The sequence below is a fragment of the Ambystoma mexicanum genome, chromosome 2q (assembly GCF_040938575.1).
Source record: "Ambystoma mexicanum isolate Mex_15411 chromosome 2q, UKY_AmexF1_1, whole genome shotgun sequence".
Classification (NCBI taxonomy): Eukaryota; Metazoa; Chordata; class Amphibia; order Caudata; family Ambystomatidae; genus Ambystoma; species Ambystoma mexicanum.
In genome coordinates, this window is record NC_090924.1 from 64001711 (window position 1) to 64022404 (window position 20694).

The 20694-nt window shown below is 45.9% G+C and overlaps 1 protein-coding gene across 8 annotated transcripts in view; it reads right to left on the bottom strand.

Moving 5' to 3' along the window:
- The window catches only part of TFAP4 (transcription factor AP-4), a 101072-nt gene that overhangs the window by 19844 nt on the left and 60534 nt on the right, over positions 1-20694 (bottom strand). For 6 of the 8 annotated variants that reach the window (XM_069646834.1, XM_069646836.1, XM_069646832.1 and 3 more), the window contains exon 5: positions 15761-15892. The exons of the other annotated variants lie outside the window; for them this stretch is intronic. In XM_069646834.1, coding sequence (XP_069502935.1) covers positions 15761-15892 — 132 coding nt within the window. The remainder of the gene's footprint in view (positions 1-15760; positions 15893-20694) is intronic. 8 annotated transcript variants of the gene reach the window in all.

Genomic DNA, 20694 nt, shown 5'->3' on the forward strand with positions numbered 1-20694 from the left:
ACAAAATCACCAAACCTACTCACTGCAAAGGCCGGTCCATCAACTGGGTAGCAGATCATAACTGTTCATCTACCATCACCTCCATCTCCATCTCCATCTCAGCCCTCCCCTGGACAGATCATCTCATCCAATTCTCCATCCCCACCACACCCACCCGTAAAACCCTTACTTATGCACCCCCCGCCAAAGTCAGAAGCTCCAAAAAGCTCACAGCGACCAATCTCGCTCCTCTTCTCGATATCCCTGAACTCAAGCATCCCTTCACCCAAGATCCCACCTCTCTCGCTAACATCTACAACAACGCCCTCACCCAAGCCATTGACACTATTGCCCCGATGGAAGACAAAAAAGGAAAAAAATCCATGTATTCCAACTCTTGGTTCTCAGAAGAACCATCTGTCCTGCGCACCTTGAAGCGCAAAGCCCTATCCAACTGGCAGTCTACGCCCAACCCATACTCTGAACTCGTTGAAAGAAATCTCACGGGCCTACAAAAATGCCATCTTCGAAGCTAAATCCGAATCATACAAAGAATAACCAAAGCCAACTCCAAAACTAGAGAAATATTCTCTATTTTCAAAGAACTCACCACTCCCGAATCCAGCCCAGACAAAATCATCAAGGATGAAGCTTGGTGCACAGGCATCCAGACAGCCCTCCTAAATAAAGTCAAAACGCTTCAAGACAAAAATTGCATCCCAACGTAAAGCACTCAATACCTCAGCCACGCCCCCCCCTCACAACCCTCACCCACAAATACCCCTATTTGCCTTCAGAGAAGTCACAGAACTAGAAACCGCCGCCCTACTCAAAAACATCAAACCCTCCACCTGCAAGGGGGACATATGCCCTCCCACTATCATCAAAGAGTGCTCACAAGCCCTCACCCCCATCACCACAGCTTTCATCAATGCCTCCTTCTCCTCAGGAACCGTACCTCACTGCCTAAAAGAAGCTTGGGTTCGCCCACTCGTAAAAAAACCCACCTTAGATCCCACCTCCCCCAGCAACTACCGCCCCATCACCACCGTCCCCTTCCTCCTCAAAATACTTGATAAAACAGCCCACAACCAAATTCAGCAATACTTAGAAACCCATGCTATCCTAGGCAGAAGACAATCGAGCTTTCGCAAAGGCCACGGGACCAAAACTGCCCTACTAGATTTAAAAAATCAAATCACCAAAATAATGGACACAGGCAAACCTGCTCTCCTCCTGCTACTCGACCTCTCTGCAGCATTTGATTTAGTGGACCATGACATCCTCACATCTCACCTCTTCAATGCAGCCCACTTCTCCCTTAAAGCTACCTCCTGGATCACATCCCTTCTAGAAGGTCGAGCCATGAAGGTGTATTCTGACCAGGCCAATGCTCCTCAGACCATCATAGGTTGTGGAGTCCCACAAGGGTCATGCACTGCACCTACTCTTTACAACCTCTTCACTAAACCCCTCTTTGACCTACTGGACTCCCTCAGCATAGCTTACAAAAACTATGCCGATGACACTCAAGTCCTCCTCCCCCTCACTGGAGACTATGCCCGAGACACAGAAGCCCTCCTCAACATTTACTCCACGATCCAAGCATGGATGGCGATCAATGGCCTCTGCCTTAACAGTGACAAAACAGAGATCATCATCATGGCCCCCAGCGAAATCCTAGCCAAGCTCAGCCAAGACTACTCGCACATAAACATCGACAATACCAACATACCTGTAGCCACTGCTGTGAAGACCCTAGGAGTATACTTAGACGCTACTCTCTCCATGACAAGACAAGTCAATGCCATTTCCTCCTCCTCCGTGCTGACCACCAAACTCATTTTCACCATAAAACCCTATCTCACCTCTCCCAATTGCCTCTCCATTGCTAGAGCCACCATAGGAGCATAGAGTGAGGCTAGACTATTGCAACGCCCTCTTAGCCCGGCACATCAACAAAAAAATCTTAACAAGCTCCAAACAGTGCAAAACAATGCGATCCGTGCTGCCCTGCACATCCCCAGAATCGACCATGTGTCACAGGCCAGAAGAAACTCACTGGCTCCCAGTTAAAGAAAGAATTAACTTCAAAGTACTCTCCCTTACACATAAATGCATCAATCATACCGCTCCCTCCTACCTAGCAGAAACCATCATCAGGAAATCCTCCCTTCGTCCTACAAGAACCCCACATGACAACCAACTCCGAGTCCCCACCATAAGAAGAGCTAAAGCTGGAGGCATTGGCTTCCCACATATAGCACCTAAGCTCTGGAACAACCTCCCCAACTCTCTCAGAGCGGAACCCTCACCGCTTTCCTTTCGGAAATCCCTCAAAACCATGCTCTTCACATAAGCACCTCCCTTCCGACATGAACGACAAATCTTAACGCCCTGATGTCGGCGATGCCCATGTATGTAACTAAAACTTGATACTGTAAATTGAAATGCCTTGTAAACGTATATATCTAAAACATGATACCGTAATTCAAAATGCGTGTAAACTTAACCTTCCTTCTGTAACCAGCCAAATGCTTATATGTAACAGTGCCACGATGCCCACGGGCTGAGCGTGTGCTTTAAAAATACGAATAAATTAAAAATAAAAATGCTGGCAGGAGAACTGCTGTTAAAGACCCTTAAATTATATTCTGAGATGCATGGAACTGGTGCTATATGTTTTGCAATGGAAGCAGAGATCATTTTCTCACTTGACATGGTTGGCGGCTTGTTTGGCTCCACACCACTGCAATTACCTTAAAGGGCATCAGAGCCACTACAGATTATCCAAGAGTCAAAAAGGGGCTCACTCTTTGATCCCCAACTAACAGCACAATTCAGAGTTGGAATTTGTATTAGGACACCTTTGGGGCATTTCTAAAATAGCACTGAGGCCAGAAAAGGGAGGCTTGATTCACCATTGCATACTTGGTTTTCTAGAGCATAGCCATAATTTCTCCCGTTTGTCCTCCGTGGTTCTCTTCACCATTCAATACAACTTCTTCACAAATATTCATCTCGTGTTGTCAGGCAGTCTACGGCTATCAACTCTTATCCACATGTTGATTCACCTTTTAGGTTCACTCTTTGACAAGGTGGTCAGACCGGTTAACAGTTTGATGTTCGATTTATTATCGTTTATGGTTCTTCATGGCCTGAGTGGACATCTACCTATTTGGAAGGTTTCTGCTTACGATTTCTGTTTTCAGAGTAGAGCTCGGAAACCTTCACTGCAAGCTGGATCTCTTATTGCACTCGTTAACATTCCCACTGACCTTCAAGCAGTCCAAAAGGTCTCACAAGGGTATAGGCAAGCCTTCATAAGGATAATCTGTCTGGTACCACTTCGCATTCGGTTAGCTAACATAGCATAATTTATTCTAGGGGAGAAGGAGTCTTCCCAATTAAGAATTGCATAGGTAACTATCACATAGGTAGCCATCACAACATACGTATCTGATAGGAATACATTTGAGCACCTTAGTATACTTCATCTATTGGTCAAGCTTGCGTGACATTTACTTCAAATCATCTCCCGCCAGTGGCCAAATTGGTTCAGTAGGTAGAGGCATGAGATCACAACAGCTCCCATTCACCCCTCACCACCTTTCCACCATACATTGCCATCTCTTTGCACCAACACCTTGGTCAGTTGGCTTGACACCACCACATTTCCTGCCGACTGTATGTAGAGGGGAACCAGGCTAGACTATCCAGTGTTAAAGCCTCCACTTGGCAACTTTCAGCACATGATGACCTCATGCATCAATGACCGGATTGAGGCTAGGATTACCCAGCATGTGTCTAGAGCCGCTATGCATGAATGGGTGGTTGCCGTCATGTACTGCCCCCCCCCCCATCCTGAAAACATTTAGCTTGCATCAAACCTTTGACTTTAAACACATTCTTTCATCCATCCAATTCCTCCAATTTGCCAGCTTACTCCCATCTAATCCACTTTTCCTTAGATACCCCTCCCCCCCACGGACCAGCCTGTTTCCTCCCCTGGGCTGCAGCACGAGTCCTCTCGAAATCGGACTGCTGTTGAAGCTACCTGCGCTCCGTTCTGCTTGACCTGCACCGTTTACCGATTGAACTGAATCTTGCATGTGTGCTCCAATTTCTTTTAATCGAATATACATTGTAGTAATTTTATGAAATGTACTTAATAGCACTAGATATGCGAATGGAAGCGGTGTAATTCCTTAATCAGCATTGGAGGATTTTGACCCCAGAAGGAAAGAAGCTTACCGGGGCTGGGTGGTTTTGCTGCTGAAAACTACATATTTGTTTGGCCTGTTCAGGCTGGTTGACGTAACACTCTGCCCGTTTTATTCTCTAGTCAGCAGAAAGCCACTCCTGCTGGTGCGGCGGTCCTAGTGGGTTGGACCGTTCACCCAAACTTGGATAAACTGTAAACTTGACAATATTATTCACACACCTAGCCTGCCAATATACAAGTAAAATGTACTCCTGTGACTCCCTGTTACAAATGAGGAACAGCTTGGGATTTCTCAGGCTACGCACATTAAACTCAGAGGGCTGGCCATTGTTAAACCTAAGCAGGCCTTGCATCACTAAACAACATGGAACACACCTCCTCCTTCTTAGTGCTTTGATCAATACTAGGTCTGCAATTAAAAATGCTGTGGCTTTGTAGGACTTTACCTCACAGACTTCCTTTTCATTACAGAAACTTAGTTCCGGGTTATTTCGGTCACCCAATTTCACTTGTTGGTACCTTCTGGGTTTTTGATAAAATTTGAAACTAGAGACACTAAGAGGTGGTGGGGAGGCAACGATTTTTAAAATCTTTACCATAAGCAATGTTCATGGTTTGCAATGGGACAACGATGTTCAGACGCTTGCCTGCACCTTCTCTACTTCAGCTAAAGAATCCATGCGGGTGCTTCTATGCCATCGACCCCGGGTCCCGTTGGGTCTTTTTGAGAAATGTAAACAATATTTGGCATCAGAAGCATTGCACTGCCCTAAACTGTTGATCCTGGGCGGTGGTGCAATTACCCTATTAATATAGATTGGCTACGATTGAGCGGGATACTAACAGCCCACGACCGGTCTCTGTTCAGTTCATCTGTCTCGCAAAATCTGGGTCACTGTCTAGATATTGTTTTATCTAGGGGGCTGAATATCTGCCATGGGTAAAATGAAGCAGTTACCTGGCCAGACCACTTTATGGTGGCTTTCTATATCCTGCTTCATTTAGAATGTCCATCGGCAGGCACACTACCTAAATCTGCTTTATCACAAAGCAAGATGGCGCTAGATGCAATAACAGGATCATACCCAACTGCTTAACTCTTGCCTGTTTCTTTGGTGAAGGACTACATCAGCTTAATACATCAATATTAAGGAAATGCTGTGATGCAAGAGCACCTCCAAAAAAGAATAAAAATGATTACCTGATACAGACTCCTTAAAGGAATTGAAGCAGAATTACAAAAATATGGGCGAGACTTAATCCGTCCTCCCACCAGAATGCCAAAGAGGAACTGAAACTATAAAACAGCGAACTATTTCAGCCAAATCTCCGTTCCTCCAAGAGCAGATCAACTCATCGAAGAATAGGTTGAATGACCTTTTCGCCTTGATTAGGAGCCGGACGTCAGGGGCCAGTCATGCTCCAGCAAATTTAACGAAAAAAAATAATCTTGCAGGCAATTGGATTCTCAAATCGAACATCGCAGTGATCTCTAATCAATTCCAAGAACCTCAGAAGGTCTATTCCTCAGGTCCCCTTTTTCCTTTTCCCTGGTTAATTCCAAAGTGATTGAAGACTTGATCTCACAATTTAAACCCACAAACCAGGATTATGATCAAATCCCAGCATATCCGGCAGTAGCACATGCCCCCATCTTATTGTGAATGCATCAGCGCAGGGAGTTGTAAACCAATATCTAAAGAAACCTGTTCTCACATCCCTGTTAAAAAAAATCTACTTTGAAACACCAAGGCATGGGGAATTACCACCCAATTGCAGGTCTACCCTGGACTGCTAAAATCCTGGAAAAGTTATTTAGAGGAACATTTAATTCTTTGACACCTTTTTAATCTGGCTTCAGGCCCGGTCATGGGACTGTGACGACACTATTGGATGCGTGGGATGATATCTGGAGGGCAGCTAATTGGGAGGGGGAGGGGGAGGGGGAGGGGAGGAAGGGGGTCCAAGTATGTTAATTATGTTGGATCTGTCTGCAGCCTTGGACACGGGCGACTGAGCAATTGACCAGATTCTCAAACTCGCCCAGGTGTCAGAGGTTGCCTTGAAATGGTTTTCCTTCTTCCTGAAAAACCAGACCCAAGTAGTTAAGCTAGGAGGTTATAATTCCGAAGCCTCCCAGTACTGTTTGGAGTTTCACAGGGATCTTCACCATCACCAATACTGTCTAATATTGATCTCAGGACAGTGATGGATATCTTCTCCAGGTTTAATCTGAAATACCACTCCTATGCAGACGACACGCTAATATACGTCAGACTAAAATCAGCACCAGAAGCAACAAAACGTGACTTGGCCTGTACTGAAGCCATAAAAGATTGGATGGTTGGGGCTAGACAGCGCGCCATGCGGCAGCAGCTGCTGTAAGCTCCGTGTTGGTGCACCCATTGAAGTAGTTTATGGCGGCCTGAAGTATACGTTTTTTTACTGGAATGGAGGTCGGATGGTGCCGAGCCACTGCTGAGCTCGTCCAGGAGAATTCTGAATAACCGAACGCCGGCATTTGGACTTTTTCCCCCAGGCTCGCCACTTGCAAGATGGCAGGCGTCTCCTCGGAACATTAAAGTGAGGAGATGGCGGCGGAGAGAGTGCCCTTGCATCAGTGAAGAGGGCAGCGACACAGGTGTATTTATTTGCCTGCGCAGGGCAACAGAAAAGAGTCACTGAGGACTCTCTACGTCGGAGTAGGGACGTGCCGCGGCGGGGCACCCCCCTGTACCTTGGGGCAGCCTGTGCGTGCGTGTTCCACCTTCTAAGGTGGAACAGCGGGAGGACGCAGACTGCTGCCGTTGCAGCGGACGTCCGAGGAGGAGGCTGGCTGGCATGAAGAGTCTCAGCGGATGGTGCCTCTCTCGCCGTCTGCCTGGCTGCCGTTTTAGGCTTGCGGCGGGGATGTTAGGCCGGTAAGCGGACACCCGAGGCCCTGGAGTTGATGCGCTCCGCCAGCAGCGGGAAGGGGTGGGGACAAGGCTTGAAGAGGGGTTAATTGGGCCCGCCAAATGAGGGACTGCTTGATCTTTCGTGCAGTGGGGTGGTGATCCCCCCCCCTTTTTCTTCCAAGAAAATACTGACGACCCCCCCAACTTTTCTCTTTTTTTATTTTTAAAAAGGAGAAAAAGTGAGCTAATTGAATCAAGTGCAGACATTGAAAGTGGCACAGAGCTTGCATTGGGCTTTCACAGGCCTTCGCCTCACAGGGGCTCAGCGCGCCCTTTGATGAAGCTAATGTAAGGGTGGAGTACATGGTTGAAGCTTGAGGGGGGGCTGACGCAGCCAGTTCACCTGGCAATGCCCAGGTCTGCACAGAAGCATAAAGGAGGCAAAATTACGGCATATTTGACATCTCGAGGGGACGGTGAACAGAAGATGCAATCAATAAGAGCAGACGTACATTCCCCGCCGTAAGTTGAACCCTCTGTGGAACCTGCGCTCTCTAAACAATATTTTGGAGAAGTAATAAGGGCCCTTAAACAGGACGCAAGAAATAAAATCTGAAATAAAATCTTCCAAAGACTCCCTTGCACACTATCACAGAGCTAGACTCTCACCTAAAAGGTCTGGAAGACAGTCAACGAGCTGGAGAATACAGCATGTGAGCATGAACATGATCACGAGGAACTCTAGAACACAACATGTGGAGGACCGACTCGAGGAATTATGGGCTGAACAAATCGATTTTGAGAATCGGTCTAGAAGAAATAATATCCGGTTGCGTGGAATTCCAAAGAATGTGCTAGACCATGAGCTCCCGGAATATGTCGGAGCCCTCTTCAGGTCCTTTCTAGATCTGGGCGAATTAGACAATCTGATCCTTGACAGGACCCATAGAGTCTACTCCTCAATAAATAATAGATAAAAGATCTTCTGCCTGACGTACTCGCAAGAGTGCATTTTTTTCACCAAAAAGAGGAAATCATGCCGGCAGCGAGAAAGGCCGAAACAGTGCAGTTTTGGGGCTCCACGTTGACTCTTTTCCAGGATCTCTCCTTTTACTCTGGCGAATCGCAGACTACTTCAGAAGGTTGCGGCCTGGCTTCGGGAGAAGATCCGCTACCGGTGGGGGTATCCGTGCAAACTGCTTTTTGAATACCACAATCGTTCTTATACAATCCACTCTGAAGAGGAAGCAGAGAAACTAATGCAGGGTGAAGGTGATGTTAGAGATGCTGGGATGAGAGCTGATGATGCAGAAGACCGGTCCCATAGTCCCACACCGAAGTATGTAAGAAGAAAGCCCAATGGCTGGCGCGCAATGAAGGGGACTCCTGGTGCAACGAGAGACGGTGCAGACCCCACATGATCTGCCGAAATAAGTTAGCACAATGTAACGCCCCTCTGAGGGACTGGAGAAATTGGCCTTCTGATACCCTTAATTTTTAACTTGGTATAGGTTGGGGTCCGTCCCCAGACCCTGCAACCGTTTCAGGAGTACATTGCCAGCCTCTGAGATGTAGATTGTACTTAGTCTTTTTGTGGGTCTGTTAATGTCGCTCTGACATGCTTTGTTACTTTTCCTCTGGTCTGGAGGACTGCTCGTCTCTCTCATGGGAAGACCCACTGAAGGATATTTCCTCTCTGCCATAAAGGGTTTCCCTGAGAGATTCCATACTGGGATAATTACATTCCCAAGTGATGACTCATTTTGTAATTTTATCCAACGTCTTTTGTAAGTGATTATTGTGGGCTGTCCTCAAATGGTAATCGCACAGATGTCTACGAGTTGCTGGCTTCAAGCAAACTCCGCTGGTTGAATTTGTGATCTAAATACCACTGCCCATTAACAGATAGCTTTGCTTTGTAATTAGCAGAAGGGCATATACAAAGTCCAATATTAATGGGGGCCCAACATACATATTACGCCCCCCACAGTGGTCCTATGTTCTGGAATGGGCTACGCTTTAAACTCTTAGAGGCTTTTGAGACCTATCAACCGATGGTCTTGTTTCTGGTTTGGTATACTTTGCATGTTTTCTCATGGTTAAGTTGTAAATTTTGTTTTTACTTTGGTCAGTTCACTTGGAAACGTGGCTCAGCTTGCAAAGTTGGTACTACGAGAGGTTACACATCATACATTACAACATGGTCAGTCTGGGGAGGGGGTTTCTCCTGGTTGGTTCATTGAACCTGAGCATATGTTACGTGGGCAGCAGGAGAGGAGTTGGGGAGCTCTCTGGGTGAAGTTCTGCGTGGGAAATTATTATGTCTGACATGCATGATGATCAGGGGGATATCAGAATGGCGATTCCGGATCTAAGTTGCCTCACCCCAAATGTACAGGGACTAAATTCCCCACTAAAACGGAAGGCCTTATTCCATCGGATGGCCACACTTTGCCCCAGCATATCGTTTGTCCAGGAGACTCATCTTTTACCTACGGATGAAGCTCGACTTAATGATAGACTCTTCCCCCGTCAAATGTATTGCCTCCTCTGGGCTAAAGAGGTGCAGATTGGCCATTCTGGTCCGTAAGGGAGTTCCATTAAAGGCTCATAAGATTCTGCGAGATAAAGAGGGGAGATGCATCCTAATAGTGGCTACACTACAATGGAAGCGGGTGACTGATATCTTTATACGCACCCAATTCTCAGCAAGATTTGTTCTTTGCCTCCATGTCAAAGATTATGTACAAGCATGCAGACAGGGATCTCATCATGGGAGGGGATTTCAATGCTGTGATTAACCCATTGGAGGACAAGTCTTTACCTCCAACTCCGGCGGACAAGAAACATTTTTACCTCTCACAGCACTTCTCCAGGAATATAAGCTTGGCGTTTTTTTCATCAGGGAGAGCGCCATTACACTTTCTTTTCGGCAGTACATAAAGGGTTCCCTAGACTGGATAGGTTTTTTCTTTCGGATAACCTCATTCCGCAAACAACTAGCATAGAGATCCTCCCGAAGGCTGTCGGATCATGCCCCGGTACTGTTAACAATTGCCCCCCTGCATGATGCCCCGGAGCCTGAACGTACATGGCGGTTGAATGAGTTCCTCTTGGGGGACCCACAATTCTGTTCCCATATATCAGACATTGTAACTCATTATTTCACTGACAATGATTGAGAGGAGACGGATTATGCGGTGGTATGGGACGCAGCCATTGGATTCCTTCCTCTAGGTAAGGGCCCAGGGCCAGATGGCTTCACAAATAAATTTTATAAAACCTTCAGGACCGTACTTCCCCCTACCTAACAAAACTGTTTAAAGTGGTCTCGGAAACGGTCGTCATGACCAAATCAGCCACAACACTGGTGCCGAAGCCCGGGAAAGACCCTACGAATTGCGCTTCCTATCGGCCAATTTCTCCGTTAAACACAGAGGCAAAACTCTTCAGCAAAATGATTGCGTGACGGTTAGGACGAATTCTCCCTTCGCTGGTAATGAATGATCAGACAGTATTCATACACAATCATTCAACATACAACAATGTGCGGCGAGCTATAGACCAGAAAGCCTTGGCTCCGAAGATTCCAGGGAGATTTTCCTTACTGTCTTTTGATGCCCATAGGGCATTTGACAATATGTCCTGGAAATACTTAGAAGCTGTATTAGTAGGGTTTGGTTTTGGTTCTGGGTTTTCGAAATCGATTCAAGTTTCCAGATTCCTTCGAGCAAAGTAAAATTGAATAACTGGATCCCACTGATCGTTTTAGGAAAAGACACTAGGCAGGGTTGCCCCATCTCACCTCTGGTTTTTGCATAAGCAATAGAGCCCCTGGCCCAACACATTAGGCTCCACCCAGAAATTCGTGGTTTTGAGGTAGCAGGGGCATGTCATAAAGTAGCTCTATGTGCGGATGACTTGCTTTGTTTTTTTAAATGACACCCCCAGCTCAATTCCGCCTCTTATGAATCTCCTGGCACAGTTAGCCTCAATCTCTGGCTTTAGGGTTAACTCGGCTAAATCTGTAGGAATGGCTCTAACTGAAGACCCCTCCAGATTGGGTGGCATATTCGCTACATCACAAATTCCATGGTCCTCTACTGAGATCCCATACCTAGGGATAAAAAACTCGACTTATGCTGGCCTCTACAAAGCAAATATCCCTGCTCTTTTTAAAGTAGCCAAAGAGTGGCTGCACCGCTGGGATTCCCAAGAGATCTTGTGGCTAGGTCGGATTAGCGCAGTTAAGATGTCTCTCATCCCGAAACTCTATGCTTTCCATTCCTTGCCAATATTCGTTGCAGAGAATTAACTCATAGCTATGAAAAATGAGATTGGCCAATTTATTTGGAAAAAGAAAAAACCAAGTGTTCCCCACAAGCTCCTCACAAGAGGAAACCTGGTGGGAGGTCTAGACCTTCCCTCGGTTTTGCGATACTTTAGGGAAGCCCAAGTCGCGGTGATGCTGTCTTGGGGGTGGGGCTCCCCGGAACCTCCCAGATGGCAGGAGATTGAACAGGCGCTGACTCCATTCCCCTAGCTCACTTCCCATTTCTCCCCAAGGAGGCTCGAAGGTATCAGGATGAACTATTAGCCACTACTCTAGCCACTCTTCGAAGTTGGGATAGGGCATGTACGCAGGGGGGTATTCTATCAGGGTTGGGCCCATTGTCCCCCCATCTCTCAGAATCCCGCATTCACCCCAGGTTTGTGTGCCAAAGCTTACCAAAATTGGAGTTCAGATAAACCCTTGCGGCTGAGAGATTTGATTATACATCTCAGGAACCCCTGACCTTTCAAGAATGCAAGGTAAAATTCGGGATCCCCAAAACAAAACGAAATAAATACATACAACTCCGGCACTGGTTAACAAACGGGGACACCCGCCAAGCCGATTTAAGAACTCTGGCTGGTATAGAACTCCAGATCCTAGAGGGGCAACAATCTCATGAACTAGCTAGCTACATGCTACAGACTTTTAGAAAATGCTCCATTAGAGGAGAAACTCCCATATATGTCAGCCTGGGAAAGAGAATTAGGCCTAGAAATTTCAGGTGGAGTCAGTGCAGCGGATTTGGCACAGAGGCCAAAAGAGTTTGAGATGCACCACAGTAAAGGAGAACGCCATTAAGGTCTGCTTCCGGTGGTAACTACCCCCAAGCAAGCTTCACGCAATGAACCCAGAACACCCAGGCGCGTGTTGGCATGGCTGTGGAGAGCGGGGAGACCTTGCTCACATGTGGTGGCATTGTTCAATTATCCAAACGTTTTGGTAGGATGAGAGGTCTAAAATTAAGGAGAGTATGTGCTCTTTGCTCCCCATGGACCCAAGCGTATTAGTGTTAGGAGATGTGCCGGAAGATGGGTCTTTCCCGACGGCGTGACACAGGGCTGCTTTGATTTCACAATTACTTATTGCCGCCCGACTTACAAGAGCCCGAGTTTGGAAATCTGTGGAAGGGCCACACATAGCATATTAGTGGGTTAAAGTGTGGGAATTGCTGGGACTGGAGAAAATTACAGCCATACTTGAAGGGAAACTCCCGAAGTTTATAAGAACATGGAGCCCATTCTTAGACTATGTTTCAGACAGGGAACATATGTATTTTCAACCTCAATTGATAAGGCACTTTATGAATTCTTGATATGGACTATGAATTATTGGCTTATTTAACTACCCCCTTTTTTATTGTTTTATTTGCTTACCTCTTTCCTCGCTTTCTTTCCTTCTTCTAGTTAGACGTCTCCTCGACGTTTGCCTGTGAATTAATCTTTCCTCTGCTAATTTGTTGCATAAGGAGTTTCAGGAATGTTTGAGCCGTTTATGAATTGTGGAAACTATTATGGAAAGGATGAGGATTGTATTATGAAGGCGAATGAATTATCATGTCTAGTTATATGTTCTGTATTTGCTTGTTAAAAATGTTAAAAAACAATCCCTGTCCAGTAGTGTCCATATTTCAGAGGTTGTCAAATTGGTTTATTTCAAGATTAGACTCCTGAAACCCATGCTGCCCCTGGTTTCCGAAACAGATCATGCAACAATTGTAGGCACTATGGTAAACTCAAGATTGGACTATTGCGGCACAAGCCCCAGATTGTCAACTGCAACGGCTCCAGGTAGCCCAGAATGCGGACGTTCAATAGTGTACAATCTTCCAAAAAGAGTTTCCATCACCAAGTACCATAGAAAATTGCACTGGCTTCCAGTGCGGTAAAGAATTACTATACCTGATGGTGCATTCAGGGAACTGCACCCAAGTATTTGATATCAGGACCCCATTGGTCTGCACATTCATTACGTTCCACCGGTAAAAATATCCTGGTGGTCCCCTCATCTAAATGCCTCTCTCGGGGAGACCAATGCTTTTTCATCAGGGGCCCTCAACTCTGGAATGCTCTTCCAGCAAAACTGCTTAATATGTCGTTATCATTCGCTTGCAGATTTATTTATTTATTTATTTTTTAACATACCTGTTCCAGTGTTCAGTTGCGCTCTGTCACTGTGCCTCGATGCGAGTAAAGGATCTTAACACATGCGCCTAGATGAAGTTCACTGTTTGGCTCAGAAAGGATGTGTGCACTCTAAATCCCAAATCTGATCTAATCTCCACAAGGATCACCACTGTGGTGATGTTCAACCATTTTTTTTCTTTTTTTTTTTTAAGTGATCAACCTCTTTCCTTGCTCCGCTGTCTTGAGGCACTTGGAGCTGCAGGCATTTGCTGAACCATAGACAAGGTGCACCGCTCCCTCCACCTACCAAGGGTGACGCCTCAAAAAGACCCCCGCCCCCACACACTAAAAACTGGAGTGAACAGTGCATCAGGCTCTTTCTGCAGTGCTTATGCTAGGAAACCCAAGAGATTCACCATGCACCTTGAACGTCCCTTCATCAGTGTTCCCAGACTGCCACTTCCTGCGATAGGTTGCTCCAGGGCCCCGCAAATCAGAGAACAGCAGCAGATTAGGTGTTACCAAGGAGGGGGAGCAAGAGAGCGCAACTACATGGAAGCAAGCGTTTTGCATACAGGGGGAAGGGTACCTCAACAAGTTAGTGCTAGTATGTTGCGTGAGCAGCATCATGAGTGCAATTTCCAGAAGTAAGGTACATTTAGTGCAAACAGCATCATGAACACAGTTTAAAAATGAATACTGGTGTGGGTGACCTTGCAACCATTTGATTTGTTTCCCATGATATACGATTGACAGAAAATTAACAAGGAATGGTGTAACCCACCTAACCTGTCAATGAGGTTCATTGTGAATTATGAGGAAGCATGTTACAATGGTCCATAAAAGGGAGACACCATGTCTGATAGTAATGTGTCGAACTGAGTGAACAGGTGGTATGATAAGATATGGCATTTAACGCGCCTATACACAAGTTATTCAAGGTGCAAAGAGGCAAAGGAGGGGAACAGAGGACAATATTACTAGGCCTTGTGACATTGAGATTACACAAGTGCGGGGGGGGGGTGGAAAAGTGCCAGGGGAGCAGGAGAATGGGCGAGTGCCGTACAAGGGATCAAAACAACAAGTAGTACAGCCACCGAGTGGCAAGTGTAAGGGTTAAAGTGCAGACAGCAGGTGCAAAAATAAGAGGCCCATCAGGGACCTGGGCCCGAATTCAGAGGGAGACTGAAAGGCTCCAGAGAGAGTAATCCCACACCAGACTAGAGCCATTGGCATCGAGGGGGCGAGTTCAGAGGGGAGGTGGGCATTCTGGGGTGGACGAATGGGGACAGGTTTTTAGCTCCGGATATCTATGTACAAAAAGTTACAGTAGCCTACATACAGACGAATTGCACTCTGGCTTCCTTCGTCTGGTATGTCCCTAGACAAGGCACGATGCGTCTGCATAAGGAGATTGTAGAATATTTTTCTCACACCCTTTTCTCTGTTAGAGGGATGATAAATCACTATAGCCAATTGATGCTACAATTCTTGTTTCAGTCACTGCTATGGTCTGCGGGATCCATTACAAGGTAGCATAGCAAAGTTCCCAAACAGATTTCTGACTACCCTAGATCTGCTTCGAAATCAATAGTAACGGATCAGATGAACGCCCTAATATTTTATTGTAATCAATAAAGTGTGCTTATGAAGAAAGTTTAAAAAGAAATCAATTGGCCAAAAAAGCACTGCTGCCGTACTTAAATAGGCACACTTCAAAACAGGTTATGAAACAGCCACTTTAAATAGACAATGTCACTCCCCCTCCTCCCCCCCCCCCCAGCATGCCCTTGAAGCCTTATTCATAGATGGTGTCATTGTCCTAGAAAACAGACCCACACAAGTTAGCTAGATGGTGCATTTCGGAGAAGAGAATTTGATTTTTTATAAAGGGAAAAAAGGCACGATCCATGTCAGTGGACAGAGTACAACTGTGTATTGAGAAAGAAAAACTACCAACGTAAGGCAATTTCCCACATCGCATGTAGCCAAAAGGGTTTTACATTGGTCTCCTTTAATGCCAGCCTAAAGGCTTCCAAAGGGAAGAAAAAAAAACAAAAAAAACACGACTACAACAGCAGCAGCTGGTTTAAAATGTTCAAATTAAAAATCCAGGTTTTCATTTCTGGTAGCTATTAAACATAAGAAATGAAGGGTGTGGGGGATCCAAAAGCCTTCTTTAAGAGAACGGGGATCTCACCTGGGTGTGAATCTGCCGCCCATGCTCCACGGGTTCCTGGTGCAGTAGCCGCACCTGTTCCTCCTCCACCTGCACCTGCTGAGCAATCTCCTTCAGCTTCTCAGGGTACATGTGAGCATCGAGGAAGCGCACCTGTGAGCCAACCAGAGAAAGAACCCCACACCATTTGGTCACCAGAGAGAACTCATCCTGGTCCAATAAATGGGGGATGGGCAATTGTGACGGTTAAAGTTAAGATGGGGTGAATAAATTCAATGTCATAGCCAATGACGCAGGAGACAAGACGACCACAGACAAACATGAAGATGCGTACACGAGCAGTGACTCAGACAGACTGAGCAATTGATTGGCAATGTGGCCTGTACAAACGAAAAGTTTAACATATAAACTTCACGGCACCTTCAAGGAGGATGCTTTCTAGTCTAAACAAATCTATGGATAGCAGCAATGGTGAGGAGACGGTGCGTTTGTTCAGAAATTATGCATTCGAAGGCCATTTCAGCAGCTCTTCAGCATAAAAATATATATATATATATATATATGTTATATCCCGCTTTATGCCAGAGTCCAGCCTCCAAGTGCAGGATCCGGTTTCAAACCCACGCTGCTCTGCACCGTCTGGTTTCCTAGATCAGTGCGTTCCCGCTGAGCTATACTCCCTGCTGTACAGGACAACAGTACCTAGAGAGAAGCATGAAATCGAATATGGTTGAACGCAGATGTAGGCACCTTAAAATTAAGCCATCTTCAAAGATAAATGCCTGCATGGGCTCTATACTATGTAGACAATGCTTTGGGCTACCTACCAAACCACGGTTTTACAACTCCCACCCCGAGACCACATTTCTTGCCCAAACATCAAGAGCATAATATTTAGGACCCAGTTCAGATTACATAGTGGTACACCAGAACTAATCCTTGTCAGTTCCAAAATATGCCCTGAAATTACAACCTAGTTTCTCCCACAGCGCAGTGAACAGTTTAAAGTTTTCAGTTTAGCGACACCGTTTCACCAATCCCTCTCATTTCAACTTTGTGCATTTACAGCATGACTGACGTTAGCTGGTGCAGTACCCTTCTTATACTGCATTTGCACCCCTCTTTGCTTAGCCCAGTGTCCACTTGCTTCTGGGCCCCCTCGCCATCCCTAGGTGATGATCTCCAAAATGTCAGAGATCACATATCCCATTTTGCACCAGAACCTGCTTCCCAATTCCAATTGCGCTCTACCGACTCATATTGGCTTTCTAAAGTACCCCAACATAATTCTGCTAATCCCACACACCACCTCACTGCTTTAAACTATAGGAATTTGATAATTCCCAATACACTGGTCATATTATTCATCTCAGGAACCAGGACTAAGGAGGATAGTCATAAGCAAATATGCCAACATCTCGCTAACCTGTGCATATCAGTGTCACAATAACTACAGCAACATGAATTGGCACTATGGGCCATGACCCACTGTAGCACATCATTCTGCCCTCGCCGAAAACCAAGATATACTATAGAGTTTGGACGACACAGCAATAGAGGATGCAGGTTATAAAAGCTGTGATAATGGCACAAGTTATAGCACACTTCCAGAAAGAGAGAACCTTAAAGTAGGCTTGTGGATTACTGAAACAGTGACAGTACCCAAGGCTCTTCCCAGACTTCGAACGTCTCGTCAAATTAACAGGGAGCACAAGTGTTAAAACGCACTACAAGTTGAGGTCCAGTTTCAGCCTTTGTTTCTGCTGCATGGCATCCAGAAGAGGTAGCTGGACGGCATGAACTTTTTCACAACAATCAGCCTGCAGGCAGTGTCTGCCTCCGTTGAGCAGAGAAGTTCTTAGGTCGACCGGCAGATTCTTGTGTGCGAACTCAAGAAAGTGTGCCGAGATTTCTTGCCTACCAGAAACTGCCAAGGAGGTTTTGCACGGTTTTACCTCAGATTTCAAGAACGAAGATTACTATTGTGGTTCAACTTTTGAGAAGGATATACACAGGTTAAAAGACAGCCCACAGGCAGGCTACTGAAGAAACGCGAAAAGTTAGGAGAGGTCATGGATTTGGACATTTGAAAAGTTACTTCTTTTTGACAAGCTGGGGAGCAGCTACAGATTTGCATAAAGAACAGGTTTTCCTAGAAAGCCGTTTCAGATTTAAAGGAGCGATAGTGAGGGGTGGGAGGGTGGCGGGGACAGGAATTGTGCCAAGACATTTAAATGCATGTTGAGAATTAGCAGTCACACTACGTTTTTGAGAGTTGTCAAAAGAGTGCATCAGTGATGTGCAAAATACCTGTGCATTGTCTTTTAATAGCTATTAATGACAAACATCCAAACAAGCGTGGTTTGGATTTTTCCTCTAAAAGCTAGGGGCCGGAATCTGGTTTAAAAAAAAAAAAAAAAAAAAAAAAAAAATATGAAAATCCACATTTCTAAAACCGTGAGGAAAATATGGCGTTACCTTCAACAGTCACGATTTGTAGAACTGATTTGTCCCTCAACAAAAGGATTATGCATATCAATGGCACTCTTAACAGGTGAACGTGTTTTTTTCGATTATGTAGTTTCCTAGTAGTAGTTGAAGACGGATGAAAGTAAAAAGCGATCTACTTTGGGTGCATTCTATGGCCCGCAACTCATTCCAAGAAATATAGAAAATTACCTTTTAGGATCTACCGAAAGGGATCCGAACGTAGCGTTTGAAATTAACTTGGTAAAGAAAAGCATGCACAGATAGTGCCAAACTAAAAACGGTGGGTACTGAAAAGCCGCATCTGGGCTGAGGGGACACATTTCGACTTGGTGGATTCCTGGTGGAACAGACATCCACAAACAAAGAGGCTATACCCGTTTTTTCCTTTAGTGTACCAACCCTATTCTAGACTTCCTACGTTTTTATTTCAAAACAACTGGTGCGGAGCCTTGTGGGAACTATACATTAGAAATGGATTGAGATTTTTGGAACAGTGAAAAAGCAAAAAGCAGAAAATCACTAATGAATGAGCAGCTCTCTATGAGCAGGGAAATCAATCATGCAGACTTCAGGGTAATGGCCCGGAATGTAGGTCCTTCATAAGATATTAGGTTAGAGATAGAACGCAAAGAATGGCGTTAGAGTTGACAACCTTAATAAAAGACCAGTATACTTGAAGAGATCTCCTAGCTCCAATAATCTTAGAAACATAAAGACCCTCGACTACCCCATTACATTGGAGGTTTTCCTACTGGTCAGGTCATAAGCGGCTTTATACAAATCCTTTCTGGAAGGACGTGAGCTGGCCGCTCGATGTTGGAAGCAAGGTGATGGTCAGTCGAAAGCCAGGAAAGATAAGAGGCTTTGTGCTTTTTAATCTGAAAATTGGGTTCTTGAATTTCGAGAACTAGGTTTACTCATTATGCGATAGGGTCAACGGGCTGGCCCGGTCAAGGTTGGCCAAGGAACCCAGAGATCGTGTGGGTGAAGTTGAGTGGGACCGCTGTCCCCAGCATGTTTGGAGCGTGTGTAGTCATCGGTGGCTTGCCCACCTGCCTCCGTCCTGGCCAGGTCTCCTTTGACCTTTCACAACATTTCCCCAGAGTCGTTGAGTTCAGAGCAGCTCGATAACAGAAGATCCACAAACCACAGTAACCATCAGCCTCAGAAATCTGGAATGGATCTCGGGAAGCAGCGGAACATGAAGTACCACAATGTACCTGGGCCTAACTGACAGGACGCATACCAGAAGAGAACGGTTTCTTCTTTGGCTCCTGAAGGAAGATGCCTAGTGCTTTGCATTTGGTAAACCAAACACGCACCCCAGGAACCCCAGAATCAGTGCAGGGAACAGTGGAGTAGCAGTGGCAAGCCTGGAGCCAGTGGTAAATGTATAGTAGTATGGGAGACCAGGGAACACTCAAGCTCATTATGGCAATGACTAGCAAACTATTCAGGGAGCAGTATTCAGGGAGCAATGTCAGGATGAAAGACAATTGCGGCTGAAAGAGGGCGGTCGGGACAGAGGGCCCTTAAGACTCCCTGGAGAAAGCCCAGCACACAATGGGAGGCGTTGGCATTATCTTAACTACAGATTGGCAGTGGGAAGCATCGGATGGGAGCAGAGAGCCTTTTAGGAAGGGGAGAGCTATAAAAAGCCAGCAGCTAGTCACCAAGAGATGTACAGGTGAGCTCAAGAGGTGGAGAAGAGGTCTAAAAGACCAGAGAGAAGTGTGCAGCAGGTGGAGGACGACTTGGAGAAGATCGTTTTGGAGAAAGTGAAGAGATTGCACGAAAGGTAAGAAGTTATAGAACAGTGTGTGCAGCAGAAGAGGATAGCAAGGAAAAGGTTGAGAGTCAGTCAGCCAGACGAAAGTCATGCAAGGGAGAACCAACAACACAGTTTAGGTCTCCTGTGATATATGATATTTTATTTGTATCGCTCTCGTACACAAGTGTTTCAGAGCGCAACAAGGCACAGGGGAGAACAAAAACAATGATCTTACTAGGCCCAGTGACATTGAGAACGTGCAAGTGCATGGGAAAGAGAAAAGCGCATGGAAGGGATAGTGGAAAGTGTGGAGCAGAGGAGAAACAGATAAACAATACATACATACATACAAATAAAATAGATATGGAGCAATAGACCGGGGTAGTGCAGCCAGCGAGTGGCAAGTGCTGTGATTACGGCAGCAAAACTGGGTAAATCTGATAAGTGCATAAAAAAAAGAAGTTGGGGGACTGTATGGGTACAGATACAGTGCCCAGTGTATAAGGGTGGCCGGAGGCAGTACAGAAGGGTTGCAGGGTGAGCAGGTACCTGTGCCAAGGGGGGCAAAGGGTGGCCTGGTGCACAGTGCGAAGAGAGCAGATCAGCGAGTGAGATGGGGGCTGTGGAGTCCCTGAAGTTAGAAAATGATAGTAGGGGCACTCTGGTTATAGTAAACCAATCGTGGAGCGAGCCA